A 21,055-nucleotide genomic window follows, 5' to 3' on the forward strand; every position below is an offset into this window, starting at 1 on the left:
TTTAAACCTGGGAACCTCCTTCAGTCTCAGGCAATTGGGACTCTTGGTCACCCTAATTGTATTTACGTATAGCACCTGACCTTATCCTCCCACTGCTCAACAATTTTGTAGTATTTTCGGAATACTTTCATCTGCCCACTAAGGGTATGCTTACTTTACTGATTGTTTTTGCAAAATATAATTGTGGTATATATGCTACCAAAATACCTAATTGTTATAATTATAAAAACTACTTTTGGCTTGCCTGAGTAATGACTTTATATCACTGTCTCATAATAAAGAATTGATTATATGGACATTTAAAACTATGCTTCATTAGGGAACAGAAAAATCAGTCATTTGAAAGATATCCCAAAACAGTCTTTTCTTCAGCAAGGTGACTCCCAACTCTCTAAAGGCATGGTTCTGACTACTTGGTTTTGTGTGTCCTCAAACTCACACCATTTTACATTTCTAGTCTCTTGCCTTGGCAGGAGTTCATTATCAGACAATGATTGCCATGGTTAGGCAAATTAATCCAGTTGTGGGTAACAAAATGTCTAGGGAGTGGTTCTAATAAGACCTTTGGAAAGACAGAGTATAGTATTAGTTCAATACATTTCTAAATACTCTTCTCACTGTCTCCAAGATAAACAAATGTTTATCAACAGCCCATTCTGCATGACATTGCTGTAGTGACTTTTTATAATTACTGTAACATAGGAAGCTGAATGACAGTACGGTGGTTTTCTTCAGACTGTGATTATGGGGAGAAGGAGCTCAAACTGGGAGAAGCAAGTGTATGTGTATACATGATGGTAATGAAAGGTTTTTACTAATTTCATCTCACCTGTATATTCTTCTAGCTTTATTTTACGTGTTAACCTGATATCATCAAACATTCTGTAAAATGTGTTAGCTAAGTCCATACAAAGTTTCCTGTTGTACAGCAAGATTATGTCCTAGATATGTGACCACAGCATATGTATTGTTCCCTCTCATCTTCCTTCTTTCTACTTTATTTTCATTAATGTTTTGATCCAACAGCAAAAAGGGGTGGGGAGGCTACCAACAGCCTACATATTAGAACAGTTCCTTAAGGAAGGAAATGGAGGAGATCTCAGACAAAAATCAGGACAATCATTTGAAATACATGATTTTAACACCAGCTGTTAGATCCAGAATGCAACTGTTTTACTTTTAATCACTTGATTTTATTTATAAATTGCGATTTCCTGATCCCAAGGTTTTTTGCTTTATATATATTTGGTTACTTATATTGATATTTGTTTATGTTGGGCAGTGTGTGTGTGTGTGTTTGTGTTTATAATCACATGTGATTTTTAAGATGGTGTTTAAAAGAAGTAACCCTTCCACAGCATGTCCTCCTCACATTCTTCCACCAGAGAAGAGGCCCCCTGAGCCCCCCGGACCTCCACCGCCGCCACCTCCACCCCCTCTGGTTGAAGGCGATCTTTCCAGCGCCCCGCAGGAGTTGAACCCAGCCGTGACAGCCGCCTTGCTGCAACTTTTATCCCAGCCTGAAGCAGAGCCTCCTGGCCACCTGCCACATGAGCACCAGGCCTTGAGATCAATGGATTACTCCACCCGACCCCATCCTAACAGGACTTACGGAAACACTGACGGGCCTGAAACAGGGTTCAGTGCCACTGACACTGATGAACGCAACTCTGGTCCAGCCTTGACAGAATCTTTGGCCCAGACCCTGGTGAAGAACAGGACCTTCTCGGGCTCTGTGAGCCACCTTGGGGAGTCCAGCAGTTACCAGGGCACAGGGTCAGTGCAGTTCCCAGGGGACCAGGACCTCCGTTTTGCCAGGGTCCCCTTAGCATTACACTCAGTGGTCGGGCAACCATTCCTGAAGGCTGAGGGAAGCAGCAACTCTGTGGTACATGCAGAGACCAAATTGCAAAACTATGGGGAGCTGGGGCCAGGAACCACTGGGACCAGCAGCTCAGGAGCAAGCCTTAACTGGGGGGCCTCAGCTCAGTCTTCTGCTTATGGCAAAGTGTATCGGGGGCCTACAAGAGTCCCTCCAAGAGGAGGAAGAGGGAGAGGAGTTCCTTACTAACCTAGAGACTTCAGAGTCCTGAAAGATTCCTTCCCTATCCATTCTTCCATCCAGTCCTCTGAACCTTTAATGAAATAATTTGCCAGAGCGAGGTAATCATCTGCATTTGGCTATTGCAAAGCTATCTGTTGTATTCCTTGCTCACTTGCTCCTAGCAAGCGACTTATAAAATAGTGATATTGGCACCAGTTCCTCCTGGATGGGATATAGTCAGAATATTTACTTCAACTCTACCTAGTAAATATAAGTAGAGAATATGGAGAGGGTCATTAAATTGAAAAGTAAATGTTTAATTAGTTCATTTCCTGCACTTCTTGAGCAGAAGAAGGAAACAGTTTCAATTTTGAGATGGCTCAGGAGAGGTTCTTAAAGTTTGGCTTTTTTTTTAATGGTTTCTTTTGAATTTAGGTTTTTTGGTTTCTTTCGTTTTTGGTTTGTTTTTTTTTTTTAAGAGAATAGTGTTCACAGAATTTGAGCTGCTCTTAGGCTTTTGCTTTAAGGGAAACAGAGTGACTGGCTGGTTTAAATAAATGTTTCCTTCCTCTCCACCATCTCACATTTTTGCTTTCAAGTGAACTCTTTTTTTACCCATTGAGCATCTTGAACATACCTTTTTTCCAAATAAATTGCTCATTCTTAAAGTTTGCTCCACTTTGAGAAGACATGCCCCCCCCCTCCCTGCACGTGAAGCAGGTTGTAGAAAGTGGCATTCTTGGGCAAGTAGGAAGACTTTATCCCATCTCTTTACCTTTTTTATCCCATCTTTATAGACTCTCTCTCTCTCTCTCTGTCTCTCTCTTTTTGAGGCATTTGTTTGGAAAAAAAATTAATTGTTGAGATGCCCAAGAACCTGGGATAATTCTTTACTTTTTGAAATAAAGGAAAGGAAATTCAAACTCCTATATTGTTCTCTGTAAATCTTCAATTCTGAAAAAATTTTTTTTTAACCATGTTCTGATGGTGAAGTTGATTTGTAGATGCAAACAGCCTAGGACATTGCTGCTGAGGTAGGGTTAGAGATGATCCCTCCATACCTGGAGGGTTAGTAACATCAGTTAGCATACTGTTAACACATATTTTTTTATGTAAAAAAAAACCTTTGAAACAGAGCATTGTAATATTGTCAAAGAGGAAAAAAAATACATCCTGAAAATACATGGAAATGTAACTTAGTTTAGGGTGAATATTTTTCTGAAGATATATCACTACCTGAGACCTTTTTAAAAAAAAGTAATTTTGAAAGAGTATCCCATAAGAAAGAACAGTATTGACATACACACATATCAGCATGAATATCCTGCCAATTCTTTTAAAGATTTTCCTCCAGAGAGATTTGGTTTTGGTAAAAGGGGTTAAATTATGACTTCGTGGCAAGAATTTTGCTTTATTATCAGAAAATGAAAGAGGGGAAGACTTTCAGGATGGGATAACCTGGGAGGTTTCTCATTCTGGCTTCCAGTTCTGTGTGAGTACCAGCATATAATGTGTTTTTAAAACATACACATTTATAGAAATTACCTGCACAGACCTAGATGCTTGTGAAATGTAGGTTAGCCCCCCTTTACAAAGAAAAGGCAAAATGTGTTTCAGTATCTTGGAGAATAGTTTACAGAACTCTTAAGTAAAGTTTTATGTTTCAATGCCAAGTTCATATATTAAAAAATAAACACTACTTGTGAGAGAGAGACGCGTTAATAAAAAAAAAATGTAAAGAAATTAAAGAAGAATCCTCTTCTGATACTTACATAAAGACTATCTTCCCCTGTTATTGAAATAGGCAGATACCTGGTGTGTGTATTTCTTTATTATCCTCTGGGTTTTGGTCTGGCCTTGCCCTCAGGGCCAATCATTGATTAAAAAGAGAAACTTCTAGCCATTTTGGCATTGATGGCTTTTTATACCGGTGAGTCCAGTTAGATTTGCTAGGCTCACTGACACGCTGTTGGTAAATTGCATTAAAGTTCATCTGAACCTTTTGTCTGTTGACTTCTTAGTCCTCAGACATGGGCCTTTGTATTTTAGAATATTTGAATTAAAGACATTGGGCCCAACTCTCCCATTTTTGACTAGAGAACTTAAGCCTGGATCCTTTCAAAAGTATCCAGTGAGAAAAGTTGGTTTTCCATCAAATATGAATAAAATCTCTATATATTTTAATTGTATTTTGGTTATCAGCAGTCATCAATAATGTTTTTCCCTCCCCAACTCTTAATTTTAATTATGCCAAATATTCTAAATAATGTACTTAAGTCTCCATTCCCCTATCCCTTCTATTAGGGAACGGGGTGAGTGTGTGTGTGTGTGGTGTTTGTTTGTGTGTGTGTATGATCCCATTTCAACCTCCATCCCCAATTTGGGAGTCTAACCTTTCAATAGAAAAGATCTGGCAATTTTGACTATTTCTAAAGGCAAAGGGACAAAGAAACTCAAATATCCTGGAATATCTGTGTGGAGGAAGAAAAGGTATTTGGTAATTTTTCAGCTATGTTATCTATAAATGTGATGGAAGTAAAGTTTTGGTGGAATTTCTACTTGGGTATTAGAAAATTACAAACCAAATTAATTATATTCAGAAGTGGTTTTGGTTTTAATTATTGAACCATGGGAGATATTAAGTCCATTAAACACATTATTTTGAACAGATGAGAAATCTGATTCTGTTCACAAGTGAGAGGCAAAACTGGTTTGACCATGATCATTTTTGTGGTTTTGAAAACAAATTTGCTTGACCCGGTTTCTTTAGTTTCTTCTTCAACTGTCCATTGGAATGATAAGAATTTGAAGAAAACATCAAATCTATACGCTTAAAAGCAGGGCAGTTAGCACAAACTTGTAAGTAGGACTTCTTTTAGCTTATGCCATAGACATCACCCAAACCACTTGTGTGTGTGTGTGTGTGTGCGTGTGTGTGTGTGCGTGTGTGTAATATGCATATATAGTTACAGTACTAAAATGGTTACCAGCAGGTTTTGAGAGAGAATGCTGCATCAGAAAAGTGTCAGTTGAGACCTCATTCTCCCTGATTAGGTTACTGACACTATTCCTTTCTCTCTCTTTGTTTTGCCTCCCATTGGGTTTACTTTGTTTATGTACAGATATTTTGTAATATATTAAATTTTTTCTTTCAGTTTATAAAAATGGAAAGTGGAGATTGGAAAATTAAATATTTCCTGTTACTATACCACTTTTGCTCCATTGCATTTACTTCTTAATTTGTACCCTTTGAGCAGATCTAATTATATATATAAAGGGCATTTTTCCTCCATTTTATGCTAGGGGTGCTGTGTCTCAGAATCTCTGTAGACTCATAGACTACCAGAAAAAGAAGTTCTTAGGGTTTGAAGAGGTGCTTCAAAACATTATACTGGGAACTAGAAAATAAGAATTGGGGGAAACCATAAGATGTGATTTTCTAAAGTAGAAAACCATTGTACAAAAGTAATGATGGTGCCAGGCCGTCAAAAGAGTTGAGCTTCATGTACCCTGACTCCTTCTGAAAGGAGAGGTAAGTGGGTTTGAGCTCAACCGTCATCAAAAGAAGTTGGTATGAGGCTGTTTAGGCCAAAAAATAATCTCTTCAATCAGAGACCCTCATCCCCACACCAGTTCCTGTGTTACCATGAGTAAGGTCAGCATGGGGATGGATTAGTGTTCCCAGCTCTGTTGAGATTTCCTGATACATTGCCAATCCAGGAAGTAAGTCAAAATTGTTGATAGGGGTAAAATTCCTGTTATTTCCAAAACTTTTCCTGTCTCCAACTGAGGAGAAAATTGCTTTCCCTTCTCTTTCATGGTTTAAGACACACAAGACCAAACTTTCCCTTGTAATGTCTGTTGCAGTCCTGCTAGTTAGGACATAAGTAGACAGGACAGGAAAAGTATCAGGAGACAAGAAGAGGGGACATAGGTATCAGGAAGTTGTGTGTGGAATAAGCAATCATACAAGATTAAGGAGTACAGCAGAACAAGGAAATTAGGAAGAAATCTAATTCAAAACCTGGTGATGAGGATTGCCAGTGTATTTTTGAATCCCCACAGTTTAAGTATGATGTTCCCTTGCCTGTGGGCTGTCATATCTTTACCCAAGGAGAATGGAGAGCTCAAGATTGTTCCAGTTCCTGGAGTCTTGTGTTTCTTGTTAGTCTCCAGAGAAAAGGAATTCATTTTCAGTCTTTTTATACTGCAAGTTCATGACTAGGAGTGTGAACTTCAACCTAATAGAGAATATTATTTCCGCTTCATAGCAATGACAGTCTTCAAATCTTGGCCTGAAAGCTGAGGACTTATCTAAGCTGGACTTTTTTCTCCATCACACTCAAGGCTGTTTCTAAGTAGGAACCATACTGTTCAGTACCTAAATTTCTTAGGCACTATCTTTTCCAAGATAGGCATCCTTAACTGTGTGGTATGGTTAATGCCTCAAGTAAGTTAACAGTTCTTTGTGCTGAACTGGGATTTTCATTATTATTAAAGATTGCCCCATAGCTTGACTTTTTTTTTTTTAAGGTTTTGAATTACTTCTCTGTTCACAACTTAGTCATCCTGAAGGGCTAGGGGAAATGGATGTGGGGAGTTCCTCAAGCAAGTAAATAGTCAAACATTCCGAAGGAGAAATGAACTGCTAAGTCTTCCTGGTTGTCCTGAGAGGAAGAGCATTCCTGGACACTTGGGTTAATTTTTCTGTCCAGGTGTGGCATTTCTAGTGTTTCTATATAGCCTTAGTAGTACTCAAGTGAGAGTTTACTCCAAGCCAGTTGGGGGAGGTTTGACACCTAAAGGAATCACTGGTGGTACTCCGCCACACCTCTCACCATGTGCAGCTAGCTCTCCATCTCCTGTCCGTCCACTTCATTTCCTATCTTTCTTTTCTCCACTCACTTCCCAATTCTCATGCTTTAGTCCTGCCAGAGATATTGATTGCTTAATCCTGCAAGGAATTTAGAATTACTGCTGCTTTGTAGTTTTGAAGGGTAGTGAGAAGCAATTCAGGAGACAAACTTAATGGGGTGAAAGGTGAAAGAAAAAGCAAAATAACTTTCTTACTGCTAAGAGCTATGAAAGGAGCTTTTAATTATTGCAGTACTTTATGTTGTGGAGTACAAGAGATTCTTTAACTGGTCAACCTTCACTTCATTCTCTTCCCTTATATGCTGAAACTTGCTTTTGCTAATAGCTCAGTTGCAGATGGTGTCTCTAGGAAGTAAAGCTTGGTGAGAAGAGAGCGAGCACGTGAGGGTTGCTCTGATGCCCTGATGATTAATCAGTAGGTTGCCAAAACACTTGACCGCTGGATTGCTCTCATATCTCTGTCTCAAGAATTAGTAGTCCAAGGCTGAAAGAAAGAGGTTGATACACAGTTAGTCTTTAATACTTTCTAAGTGGGTAGTTCTTAATAAAGCTGTATGCAGCCCTCAGCCACATCATAGTTCTCATTCGTCATAGAATGAGAAGGTATAACCATGAAATCAACTCTTTTAGACATAAGTTCCTTCGGACCTGAAAATAGTTAGATATGGGGATGTTGTGCTCTGGTATGGTTGTAACTTGAAGATCATGTTGATAGTTCGAAAAGAATGAAGGACATTTTATCCAAGTCCAAAATCACCCCTGAGGGAGGCAGCATGGAGAGACCTTTAGAAGGCTACAGTGTAGCAGAGCAAAGTGAAGAGCTGAGCTAAATGTCTTGTTTTTTAGGAGCCTTTCTGATGGATTGTCTCAGGAAGAGGATCCCTCTTGTGTTTGATGAGGGACACCCTTGGTTAGGGTCAGCTTGTGGACGGATAACCCTCTCCACCAAGGCTTATGCAATTTTGAATGCTTTTGGCACTGGAGAAAAGAGGCTGAATTCAGAGAGCTAGAGAAAACTTAGGAGCCTGATCCCTTTTATAAATTCAGGAGCTTCTAGGTTTGGCCTTGAATTAGTATTTGCAATTTCTGTTAGGGAACCAAAGTTCTCATATAAAATGAAGCAATATGAGAAGGAAATGGAAATAAAGGAAAGAAGGGAGAACTGGAGAAGTCTGGTAGTGGGGCTGCAGAAAGAAACAGTGTATAATTGCTTTTAAAGAAGAGATAAGATAGAGTAGTAGGCAAAATTGTGGTTGGGGTAGTGAAAGGGAATAATTACATTAAAGATTCACAGTTTATTTCAAGGAGGCCCCATTAAAGAGTAAAGTGTCCCCTTGATTACAGTAGTGTTACCTTTATGGTTGGAAGATCGGCCTGAAACCCTTAAACTGAGGGATGCTATGCAGACAGTTTCACTCGGGAAACTAGATTACATTAAGCAAATAATTTATATATAGGACATTTTGCTTAGCACTGCTATCTACGTAGTTCAAGAGAGTATTCCAGGATTAAGGAGGAAATGATATGGATATACCAAGCTAAAAATTATTTGTATTTTTGGAGTACTAACATTCCCCTGCAGGTGGTTTTATATGTTTTAGGTCAACCTGGAAACTATAATGTTATTCCTCTCCCCTTCATTTTAGATACAAGTGAGGATGATGCATAGAAGAGCAAACAAACCAGAATATATGAATCTGAGTCAGAGAATGCTAGAGCTACAAAAGGGCATTAATTTGTCTAGTTTAGTGCCATCGTTAGGCAGTGAAAAAACAGACCCAGAAAGGTTGAGAAAGTGTTGGGAGTAAGAAGGGAGAAAATGGTGACTAACATTGTCTGGAACCTACTATATGTTGGGTATCCCAGTACCTTTGCTTTTATTATCTAGACTATTAAGCACCTTGAGGCTAAAGAATGGAAAGGATAAAAGGCAAGTCCTTATTGTTCTGAGCAATATGTAGGAGATAAAAGGAGGTGGCAGGTCACTTTTTCCTGTCAAATCACACAGGACAGGGGAGCCTGGTGTGCTGTAGTCCACAGAGTTGCAGAGTCAGATACGACTTAGCGACACACAACAACAAAATCACACAGGGCTAAACCAGAGGAAGTGGTGTCAGTATTTGGAAGTGAAGTTACTCTCAGGAAGTACTTCCTAAGTAGTTGAGAGCGACTCATGAATAACTTCTCTATTCCAAGGGACCTTCTAAAAATGTGATGGTCAGAGACCAGCTACAGGCAAGGCTGGTAGGAAACAACCTTACTGTTGCCTCTGGGATTGATTTGCATTCTAGAAAATCAGGTCATGACCTGAGAATATAGGATTAATCTTAGGGAACAAAATGGGACTTCTCATCCTAAGGGGGCTTCAAAGAAAGCAGTATATATACTATGCATTAAGAAGATAAAATCCTATGGTTACTGTACTTTTTTTTTTTTCCAATATTTTTGTTTTGTTTTGCAACACACTTTGAAGTCATGAAACAATTTGTAATTTTGAAAAGACTCAGTACCAAGCTCAGTGTTGGTAACGGCACATGGCAGCCTGAGAGTTGACATTGTACAAAAATAAGTTTGTATTTGATGTAGTTGTTTGATACGATATTCCAAGAGTTATACCTTGAGGGTTGCTTCTATGGGGAGCAGTAATATCATTAGCTGGATCATGTCCTGAGTACAGGGCAACTTCTGGGGAAGATTATGGGAGGGTCCCATCTTTGGAAGCTTCTGGATCTAGTGAGAGATGACTCTTAAAGTTGAGTGGGAAGTGGAGAGATTGGTGTTTATAAGTGAACATACTGATGCATGTTATAAAATAAAACAGTAACCTAGTACAGAGGGAAGCAAAGCAAAGAAATAATGGGAAAAACCAGAGTTAACCAGAAAAGATTCTTTGAAGGTAGTGAAGATAGAGGACATGAAACAGAAGGGAGGAAGGTGATTGGAGAGAGAAAACTTATAGAAAGTTTCTTTGTGTTTTATGCAGAGGGCTATGAATGGAGTAGTCAGGATAATAAAGGAAAAAATATTAGGAAATGAAGGAACAGTCTTGGTGGCCTGAATGAGGAATTTGATTTGGTAAGCAGCAACAGAATAGAGCATGATGAGATGAACACAATGTTCAGGACTTTTGCAGCTATACTAGGTCATGGAAGCAGAAAAACTTGCTAGGATATTACTGTTCTTGTCCAATGTAAGGCCCTAAGAGCTGCAACTAGAGTAAGACAAGGGGAAGGAGAAGAGAGGGGTCAGTAGAATTAGCAAGGCTTGATGATAGTTTGGATGTGAGGGGAGAAATACAAGATAGGGTAAGGATGATAACCTCAGGACATATTTATACTGTTCATGGTGATGAGATTTTGGAAGGAGGTAGCTGCTTTGTTTTTAAGAAGTAGAAAATGTTTATTAACCAAATAATTGATGGGATATGTCTGTGTTCAGTATTGCAGAGTTTAGTAGGAGGGATAGCCCCTGGAAAATAGTTGAGTGTGTGCTATGTGCCCAGATGGTCACCTGCACTCTGTCTTTTTCAGATTGGAGAACCAGGTGAAAGAGAGTTGATTCCTGGGGTGTACCCTCAGACTTCAGAAATGCTATCCCACTCTGGATCTGGGAAAGAAAATACAGTTTTTTTGCCAGTTTCTTCCCCGTTAATGCTTTGAAAGTGGGATATGACTAGCCTGTGGCAGCATGTGCCTGTGGATGCACAATTCTCTGGCTTGATTCTTGGAAGGCCTTTTTCTCTCCCTCCCTAGGGGTCATTTGTATCTCTGGTTCCTTCTCCCAGAGCCATAAAGTGGGAGCCCCCATTTATTAATTGGGTTGGGACTGGGGAGGGGGTCGGCGGGGGACTCTTTAGTGCAGCAGGCGGGGGTCTTCCCGAATGAGCCCATTAGCCAGCCCCAATGGCAGCTGAAACGGGGCTGCAGCCAAGTCCTCTCGGTTTCAAAAACCCTCCATCGCCTGCAGCAGATCAGAACAAGGCCTGCGGGAGCCCTTAGCTTCTGATTGCAGCTGTGAGGAAGGACAAAACAATTTATAGGAAGCCAAGTAGCTCCTGCCTCACTGTCTCTTCCTTTCTGACTTTGGGGAGGGGAAAGACCTGGATGCGGTGTCCCCTCCCACGATAGCTTCTCAGACAGCACATATAGGCCTAAAGTAAGAGAGAACAGCCTGAGTGTATGTGTATTGACAACATCTACACCTATGCTCTGGAAGTATTTACACATGTCTGTGCTTTCTTCCATCCACACACAGTTGTATTGGCTTAAGCAGTCACTGGTTATACAGAGTTCCCTAGGGCAAGGCCAAATGTGTGCTCAGACTCTTAAACAGTCTTAAGTTGTGTGTTGGGGGCAAGGGGGGGTGTCATGCTTTTTTGTGCCCCATACCCGCCTTGTCTCATCTGCTTTGTCAAGATTCAGGGTTAGAATTAGATTACCTTTTTAACATCATTTCTTCATAATGAAAGGAGTTTGGCCTCCTACTGGAACTCACTTGTTCGTCCCTTAATTTAAGCCAGCTTGAGAAGGCAGGCATCTACAGAGGAGCTTCTCTATGCTGTAGCCCTGAGAGAAAAGTATGAAGGGCAGGAATACTTCACTTCCTGATGGAAGGACAGTATGTCTTCTTCCTCATAGAATCATAGATGACCAGCGCTAGAAAGGAAACTAGAGACCATCTAATTCAACTTCCCAATTTATGGAGAAAGAAACTGAGGCTTAGGGAAAGGAAATGCCTTGTCCACAGTCTCACAGTGAGTTAGCAGCCGCCAGCCAAGACTAGAAGCCAAGAGTCTAGGATCTTAACCTATTGAGTATAGAGCCTCCAATTTTAAGAGCATCAGTTCCTGACAGTCCTGTGCTTCCTCAAGAAAGAAAGTAAGGCTGTGAGATTCGGGGGGCAGGTCAGGAGGGGAAGGACAGATAGAGGGGAAAAGTTAGGTTAAAAACTTAGTAGAAAAACTGAGAAGCTTTGTATGTTTTTACCTCAAAGACCCAATGACATGCAAATTGTACGACTAATTTTTATTTAGAGTCAAGAACTCTGGCTCGTTGGGAAGCAAGTGGCAAGTCATAACCAAAGATCCTGATGCCTCAGATTTACCCCAAATTCAGGGAGCTTGTTCCCAGCCATCATCCAGGGGTTGGATAGTAGGAAAAGATCCTCAGAGATTTTGTGAGGAATTTACCCTAAATTTCAACTCAGGCTCCTTTGCATTATAATACAGCTATATTGAAAATAATCAGAAGGAAAAGAGAAAGAAAACATCTCAGTTGCTGGGAAACTAAGGGGAGCTGCTGAATGAGAGAAGGGATTATGGAACTCAGTAAAATAAGATACTCTGAGATTACAGGCAAATTGGGGGCGAGGTGAACTCTACTCCTCTCCCTTATTTTTTTAGTTTTGGATTGTTGGTTTTCTTCTTTGGTGGAGCGGAAAGAAGGTGGTGTGCTCCACAGTGACCTGAGTCCTGAATAGTGTGCTCAGCGGGCTGACAGACATGGCAGTTTCTAAAGTCATCTCACTCTGGTGCTGAGACTCCCTTCCCCTCTTTGGGCCTCTCCCAGATGTCCCTTCCAATGCTTATTTTCTGGGCATATGAGTCTGGGAGCCCCTGAGCCAGGAGGGGAATGCTAACGAGTTCCTAAACTGGAAGCAAAATCTTGGGAGAAAGGCAGCTTAGAGATAGATCTAGGTCTAGGTTATAGGTATAGGTCAGAGAGGCAGGGGGTTTGCAAAATGAGTTTTGATTGCTGATGACAAATAGATCCCAGTACATATCTTTACATTTTCTCCATCACACCGTGGTTCATAGCACAGGAGAAATGTGAAGTTGGTCCCCATGCAGATTCATCCCTACATAGGGAATATACAAACCTACCTGCCCAAACTGTGTCAAATCTGCTGTCCCACAAACCTCCTTTCTGTCTCATAGAAAGTCCTGAGCCTTTCTTCAAGAAGATGTTTTGGACAAGAGAGCCTTCAGAACAATCTGATTATCTAATCTAAAATTAGTTATCCTCTTTTGAGTCACTTTCTTGCATTAACTTTGCATTCACATCGAACCTTCATTGCCCTTTATAATTCTGGGTTTCAGAGCTTCCTTTTATGTTGAATTCCCAATTTTTCTCTCAAGTAAAGGAAGCATAGTTTTTACTTTACTAGACTGGGAGCTACTTGCCTGGAGTTAGGAATCTTAGAAAACTTAAAACTGGCTTTGATCGTGTACTTCAGGTTCATCTGAATCTTTCTCAGCTCTGTGAAGTAGAAGAGTGGTGATCATCGTCATCATTTTACCTACTACGGCCGTGCTCCTTGAGTGAAAGAGCATATACCCTTTTTGGTGTCTGGTCCCTTATTTCATGTCTAATGTTACATGTCATTTTCTTTTACAGGTGACAGCAGCAGGAGGAGGAATGGCCCCTGAGGAATTTGGTAATGTCCATTAGTTACCTGACATCCGGAGCCCTGGCAAATTCACTCTCTTTCACAGAGTTTCAAGCCAGGTAGGGATCTTAAGCTAATCAGAGGCCAATGGGCTGCTTTTATAAGGGATTAACACTTATACACACACACATACAGTCTCAGGGAAGTTCTTAGTCCCAAAGATCTCCAGGGGAGTTACCTTAGCTTTTTTAAAAAATTATTATCCATTATGGTTTATTATAGGATATTAAATATAGTTCCCTGTACTATGCAATAGGATCTTGTTTAATCCTTCTGTATTTAACAATTTGTATCTGCTAGTCCCAAACTCTTAATCTCTCTCTCTCCCTTCCCCTTGGGCAATGACAAGTCTGTACTCTATATCTTTAGATTCCACATGTAAGTGATATAGTGTTTGACTTCTTCTTTCTGACTTACTTCGCTTAGTGTGATAATCTCTAGGTCTATCCATGTTGCTGCAAGTGGCATTGTTTTATTCTTTTTATGGGTGAGTAGTATTCCGTTGTATATATGTCCCACATCCTCTTTATCCACTCATATATTGATGGACATTTAGGTTGTTTCTGTGTGTTGGCTATTGTAAATACTATGAACTTATAGGGGTGTATGCATCTTTTCAGATTATAGTTTTGTCTCGATATATGCCCAAGAATGGGACTGCTGGATCAAATGGAAACTCTGGTTTTAGTTTTTAAAGGAACCTCCATACTGTTTTCCATCTTGGCGGCACCAATTTACATTTCTACCAACAGTGTCGGGAGGGTTCCCTTTTCTCTACACCCTCCAGAGTTTGTTATTTGTAGACTTTTTAATGATGGTCATTCTGACCAGTGTGAGGTGGTACCTCATTGTAGGTTTTTTTTAATTAATTGATTTTTTTTTTGGCTGCCCTGGATCTTTGTTGTGGCTCACAGGCTTCCTCTAGTTGTGGCGAGCGGGAGTTTCTCTTAGTTGCAGTACACAGACTTCCCATTTCAGTGGCTTCTCTGGTTGCAGAGCACAGGCTCTAGAGCATGAAGACTTAAGTAGCTGTGACACATTAATTAATTGCCCCATGGTATATGAAATCTTCCCAGACCAGGGATCGAACCCATGACCCCTGCATTGGCAGGCAGATTCTTAACTACTGGACCACCAGGAAAGTCTCTCATTGTAGTTTTGATTTGCATTTCTCTAATAATTAGTGATGTTGAACATCTTTTCATGTATCGATAGAGACATGTCAGTAGACCATCTATATGTCTTCTTTGGAGAAATGGTTATTTCGGTCTTCTGCCCATTTTTAGACTGAGTTGTTTTTTTTGTCACTGAGTTGTATGAGCTGTTTGTATATTTTGGAAATTAAGCCTTTGTTGGTCACATCATTTGCAAATATTTTCTCCCAGTCTGTAGGATGTCTTTTTGTTTATAGTTTCCTTTGTTGTGCAAAAGGTTATAAGTTTGATTAGGTCCCATTTGTTAATTTTTGCTTTTATTTCTATTGCCTTAGGAGAGCTTTAAATTTTTTTTTGACTCTGCTATGGTGTCCTACCTTCTTTGTAAAATAAAATTTTATTTATATATTGCTGTGCTGGGCCTTTGTTGCTGTGCATCAGACTTCTCTAGATGGGGGTCTCCTCTCTGGTTGGGCGCACAGGCTCTAGGGCGCAGGTTCAGCAGTTGTGGCGCACAGGCTTAGTTGCCCATGGTATGTGGAATCCTCCCAGACCAAGGTTCGGACTCACGTGCCCTGCACTGGCAGGCAGATTCTCAACCACTGGACCACCAGGGAAGGCCAGTGTCCTACCTTCTGATTAGCAGTTCCTCCCTCCTAGCTAGAATGGGCAACGCCCTTTATTGACATTAGTGGTCACTTCATCCCTGTTCTTATCTCTTGGTCAGCTATTACTCAATAATGTGATGCTAATATCGGTTACTCTCAGCCTCTCTACAGCACCTGCCTCACTCACCCACTACGTCATTCACACATAGCCCTGCCTTCTTTTTCCCCAAGAAGCTATTTTCTCTGTCTTCTGAGGATAGGACATTGATGTCCCTTTTTTACTACTTCTCATCTTTCTCCACATCCTTCCCAGGTTTGATGGGAGATCCCCCCGTCCACACACTGTGCAGGACACCGGAAGTAGAGGTCTGCCAGCCTGCTTATTCCCGTCCTCAGTGCCCAGAACTGAGCAGGTCACCAACCTACAGTGCCTACCCCTACCCTTCTTCCGGCGAGGTAGGTGCTCTCCTCTCCCTACCCTCCAACCCCAAACAAGATCATATTTCTCTCTGGGAATATTTCTGTCTATTGTTAAATATCTCCAAACAAATCAGGAAGGCCATGTTTACTCAGCTCTCTGGCTTGGTGACTTCCAGCCCTAATTTTTAGAGCGACGTTCCTAATGTTAGATACCGTCCTCTTTTCTGTAATTCAAAACCATTTCTCCCATTTAGTGGGTGAGGGAAGAAAGGAGCAGTAAATGGATAGTGTTAGGGTCTAATGACACGCAGCCCTTCTCAGGGTTGGAAGCCTGAAGTCCCAGATGTGCATTCTACCCTATGGCCTGGAACCTTGGGGAATAACTTGAATCTTTTGAGGGAAAGGTTTTTATCTTGTGTCCATTCCTGAGGACAAGGATCTCAGACTCTTAAGAGTCTGTCCCTGTTCATTCCAAGACACATCCAGGGAGTAGCAAATGGATCACTGTAGGGCAGAACCCATCAGTAGGTAAACTCAGTCTCCGGCTTAGGAGGCAGCTCTTGTCTGGCACCTGTAGGGAGTTGGCAGGGGTCCCAGAGCCTCTCCTGCCGTTGTAGTTATCAGCTTACCCTTTTGACCTTAGATCTCCTCTGTCAACAATCGCTCTTTATGCGTGCAATCCAGACAGTGTAAGCAGTAGGCCTGAGCAAATGCCAGCTCTGGGTAAGGTGCCCCCTCCCCTGGTAGGCACATACCTTGAATTGGAGGTGAGGCAGTTAGGGTGGGATGGATGGAGAGTTAGGTGTTAGAAAGTAGGAAATGTCTCCGCAAGTATTGGGTACCTGGAGTACCGTGCCTGCTGCTAAATCGCTTCAGTCGTGTCCAACTCTGTGACCCCAGAGATGGCAGCCCACCAGGCTCCCCCGTCCCTGGGATTCTCCAGGCAAGAACACTGGAGTGGGTTGCCATTTCCTTCTCCAATGCATGAAAGTGAAAAGTGAAAGTGAAGTCGCTCAGTCGTGTCCAACTCTTAGCGACCCCATGGACGGCAGCCCACCAGGCTTCTCCGTCCATGGGATTTTCCAGGCAAGAGTACTGGAGTGGGGTGCCATTGCCTTCTCCGTGACTACCCCTCTGTCAATCTGGATGTCTGATCCCTCGAAGCTTCTGGGCCACTTGGGCTGCTACAGCCTTGGTTTTGCCACACGAGGGCGCTGCTGACCAATTAAAACTCCTGCCCCTTAGCGGACAGCATTTGGGTGAAGGGAGAGGCGGGGCACCACACTCTTTCCCTGAGACAGGGGTGAAAAACATCCTCAGAGAGCCTGAGTCCAGAAGCCCAAGGAGCCAGAAGAATAGTTAATTGTTCTTGCACTTGATCTTCCTTAAAAAATGGCCTGAGACCCTGAATGCTCTTCCCTAGTGGACTGACATGTCAATAGATTCCCAGTCAAACCTGGGAAGCCTCCTAGTTTTAGGCACCAAACACCTTGTACAGGTGTTTCTTTCTTTAGGGGTGTAACAGGCTCCACCTGTCCTCAGCCTCTAGACAGTCACTTTCCAGCCCAGAGTTTGGAGGTATCTGGGTTTTCAGAGAGAGAAAAAAAAAAAATCTCTTATGATAATTGTTTCAAAAGAAGTAGCTCTTAAAGAGTTAACTCTCTTAAGAGGAAGGGAGAGGACTGAGAAGACTGAGAGAATAGCAAAGTTCAGCCTTCTATGCCCCCATCACTTCTCCCAGCACAAACCTGCAGGGCTCAGATGATCTGAAAGATATTTACAGCCTGAGTGTCTAAAGGACACCCAGGACACTCTGGGACTCTGTGCCAAAAAAGGTGCCAGAAAGCAGGATGGGATGGGAACTGCTTTGGCCCTTAAGCCTCATGGTGCTCCCGTATGTGTATTGGCTCCACTAAGGATCCAAGGGCCATGGAGCCCTTGTGGGAATAAGGTCTCCCACATTTGGTCCTCAGTCTCCAGGAAGCCCTTCTAGGCTGAACAGGCTAAGGTATATGACAGAGGTTCTCCTCCTCCCTCCTACCCCCATGCCCGAGGGTCCCTCCCCAGGAGGACAGCTTGATTAAACAGTCGGTGCTGCTGGAATTGCTGCACAGCTGGCGCTCCCCCCAGCACCCCGAGCAGAGCAGCAGCGCAGATTAAAATCTCCAATTAGCGTTAAAGTGAAGTGAGGAGGTACTGAGACTGCCAGGGAGGCCAGGCGGGGGCCCTCAGTTGGCAGATACCCCCAGTACTGCCTGGATTCTGAGTACCACTTTTAGTTACTCCTTTTTTCATAGCTCCTCACCCAGCAGCTCTCAGTGCCTATTAACTTTGCCTTGCTTGGGGCCAGAAGGCTTTAGAGGGGTGGAAGACGGGACAGATGCCTTACAAAATGCTGGGGACACCATAAATGTGAAGGAGAAAAGATGCCCTACTCACAGCCTGCCAGATTGAGGTGACTTTGTACTACTTCTGCTGCTTTTTGCACAGAGAAAGAACAAATAGGTCCCTCCAGAGCCTCTTACTTATAAGGTGCTGCCCACGCAAATGTCCATGCTGGTATATTTTATCCTATTTGACTCATCTGCTCCCACCCAAATCATGGCTCCTTCCTTCCTCCATTTTTTTCTCAGCTTTCCTGTGGGCAGGGGTAGGGGAGCCATGCCATGCCCTGCCACCTGGGTCCCACCATGCTTCTCGTTATCTTCTTTGCAGTTTGGGGAAGAGCAGGAGTATACCAAGAATAGAAGCTTCAGCCTCTTGCAACCCCTGAACATCACACCCTGTCTTAAGGGCCCTCTACCATTTACACGTCTACCTTTCACTCACCAAACCCAGAAGGAGGGCAGTACAGCTAGCCACCACCTTTGACTTCCCTCTGCCCCTTTAAGGGAAATGGAAGTGGGTACCCAGCTGACTGAACCTACTCACACCTCCAGAAATTAGACACCAGGGCACAGTGCCACCCTCCCAGGCTGGCACATGCTACCCTGGCAGAGGTTCAAATAGCTTTCCCCCATACCCCCACCTCTATGTCTTCCTCTTCCCTCTCCCTCTTTCTTCCTCTCTCTCTCTTTTTTTTTTCTCAGCTCAAAGCACAGCTGAGCCTTAAAAGGGGGGTGGGGGGGACCAAGCTGGGGCAGGGGGGTGGAGAGCTCCAATAGCACGTTTTCACCTGCCATTTAATTGGATGTATTTTTAATTAATGGGACCTCAGGGACCAACATGAGACAATCTGATCTCTGAATAGGGACAGGGGAGAGATTGGGTAGGGGAGGAGGATTGGGCCACTGGGTGCGGTTACCGGGAACCCAGGCCCATCAATCACTGGCCACTTTGCGTTCTGGCATGGAGAATAGCGAGGTGGAGGAGGAGGAGAGGCACTGGGATTTCCCCCCAACTGCCAGGACCTTCAAAAAGGATAGAACCTCACCAGTTGACTCAGTTCTGAGCCCCCAAATTGCAGCCAGAAATATTAGGTAAGGCTGTTTCCTTGTTCCCCAGTTTTGTGCAATTGAGCTTGTCCCAGTGAGTGCTGTAAAATTGTGAAAGGAAGGTGAGGACAGAGCTTTGAGGTCCTTGAAGGGTGAGGATAAGAGCTAGGGACCAACGAACCAGAGACTCCGGTGAGAGGGAGGAGAGGGGCAGGGTTCAGAGATATTTCTGTGTGTTTAGACATAAAATAGGTGCCATGGAGATGACATGCAAATGAGAGCTGATGCCTTGGGGTGAATCATAGACCTGTACTGTTGTAAGGAAGAGAACTTGGAGCTCATCTTTTCAAACCATTCGTTTTACAGATGTGAAAACGGAGACCCAGAGAAGGGAAACAGTTGAATCTTGTCCTGGAGTTACTTTTGTTCCTGGATTTGGGGAATTCCTGGGAACACCAGAAAATGTAGGTAGGTAGGGTATTGGGAGGAAAGTCAAGGGGAAGGGTTTGGCAGAGTATTATTTTCCATTTCTTGGAGTCTCCTGTCTCTGACCTCTGAGTTTTGAAAGCAACTTAAGGGAGTAAGGTGGGTGCATTACTGAGGGAACATTTCCCTCATACAGTCTGTTCCAGAGGGCATCTCCATTCCCTTGCTTTCATGTAGACAGATCCATCAGAACTACCCAATCCCATGAGATTTTACTGTATTCTAAAAGGCACAGGGAAGGAAATACATCAGCTTCCCCAGTTCCTTAACCAAGGTATAGATTCCCCAATGGCGACTAAATATTGAGCTTTTTCTGAGATCTTATCACAAATTTTTCTGCTGCAGTGAAAACTACTAGAGAAAATTATGCCCCAAAATGTAGCAAGGTGTGGTCTTATCCTATGTCTAGGCCAAGAAGAGAGAGAGAATTAAAACTCAAGGCTCTGAAAGCTGAGTCGGAAATGCCTCTGTATTTGTGCAGCACCATGGCCCAAAGCTCTTAGTGAAGCCCCGTCTGATTCTATAAGGTATTGATGAACACTTGAGAGAGGGGCATGTTTCCAGCTGTCCCCACCCCCACCTCCTTCACTGTTCAGATGCTAGAGTTAAGAAAGACTTATGGAGAGAAGTGACTTGCCCACCAAGTTGCCAAAGATGGCATTTCCTAGTGTCTCCTTCCTTCCTCAAAAAAGTCAACATTAAAAAAAAATTCAACATTGTTTGTTCTGTGCTTCATGAGACTAAGTTGAGGTCTGGACAAGGATGGGCAGAGAGCTTGGAAAGCTGTGTGAGCTTTAGAAACTTTGTCACACTCTCCAAGCCCCCAATAGTTATGCCCTACTCCCAGAAGTACGTTCTCATCTCAGTACACTCACCATTTAATATCCCCAAAGTCCCTAGGAAAGACCCAGATGTGCCTTTCTAAGTGCCCCCAGGCTCATTTTGCCCTTTTCTTAGACCCTCAGGGCCATCTCCTTGGCTGTCTTGATTCTCTGCCCTTTCTACTACCAACAAGATGAGAAGGCCCCCTTGCATTTCCCCAGCTTCCAAGGACCTGCAGGAAGAGGTGTGGCGGAGGTCAGGGAGAAGCTAGAAAGAAGGAAGATAGAGAGAGGGGGAGTTTGGAAACTGAAGCCTGTAGTCCCACTTTTGGGCGGGGGGTTGCTACCTAACTCAAAGTAGGCTATTCATACTGAGTGTTGTTGAGGGGATTTATTAGATGGCTCTTGTTTAGAGAAACAGAGCAACGGAAGAGCATTCGGTGGAGAGAGACAAGAGGCGTCAGGCTTTCTGAAGGCCCTCTTTCTCACCCCTTGTCTACCCCTACTCCAGGATTAGAGGTATGCTGGAGGAGCTAAAAGGCCCTTAAACCATTCAATTATTGATAGAGTCTTCATGTTTCTCTCAGGAAAAAGACTTCCCTCCCCTCAATCTCCACTAGCTCTGCCTCACACTCTCAAGATTTAACCAAAGGTATGACATCTGCAGCCTTGGAATCAGAGCCTGGAGCCTGCTCTGGAATCCAGAAGTAACCCTGAGCTTTTGCAGGGAAAGAGGGATAGACTTGAAGTAAGTGAAGGCAGAGGT

At 42.8% G+C, this 21,055-nt stretch overlaps 1 protein-coding gene across 7 annotated transcripts in view; it reads left to right on the forward strand.

Moving 5' to 3' along the window:
* CDK12 (cyclin dependent kinase 12) overlaps positions 1–21,055 on the forward strand; it is a 63,688-nt gene that overhangs the window by 37,283 nt on the left and 5,350 nt on the right. Inside the window, exons 14-18 of one of the 7 annotated variants that reach the window (XR_003507029.1) lie at positions 1,359–1,776; positions 13,315–13,425; positions 15,442–15,584; positions 19,349–19,450; positions 20,877–21,037. Coding sequence is in view for 3 of the 7 variants with exons in the window: in XM_027519807.1 (XP_027375608.1) it covers positions 1,359–2,071 (713 nt within the window). In the remaining 4 variants the exon portion in view is untranslated. Of the gene's footprint in view, positions 1–1,358; positions 3,470–13,314; positions 13,426–15,441; positions 15,585–19,348; positions 19,451–20,876; positions 21,038–21,055 lie in introns of those variants that run through there. The other 6 variants (XR_003507028.1, XR_003507030.1, XR_003507031.1 and 3 more) reach the window with 6 other exon arrangements.

This window comes from Bos indicus x Bos taurus, chromosome 19 (genome assembly GCF_003369695.1).
Source record: "Bos indicus x Bos taurus breed Angus x Brahman F1 hybrid chromosome 19, Bos_hybrid_MaternalHap_v2.0, whole genome shotgun sequence".
Classification (NCBI taxonomy): Eukaryota; Metazoa; Chordata; class Mammalia; order Artiodactyla; family Bovidae; genus Bos; species Bos indicus x Bos taurus.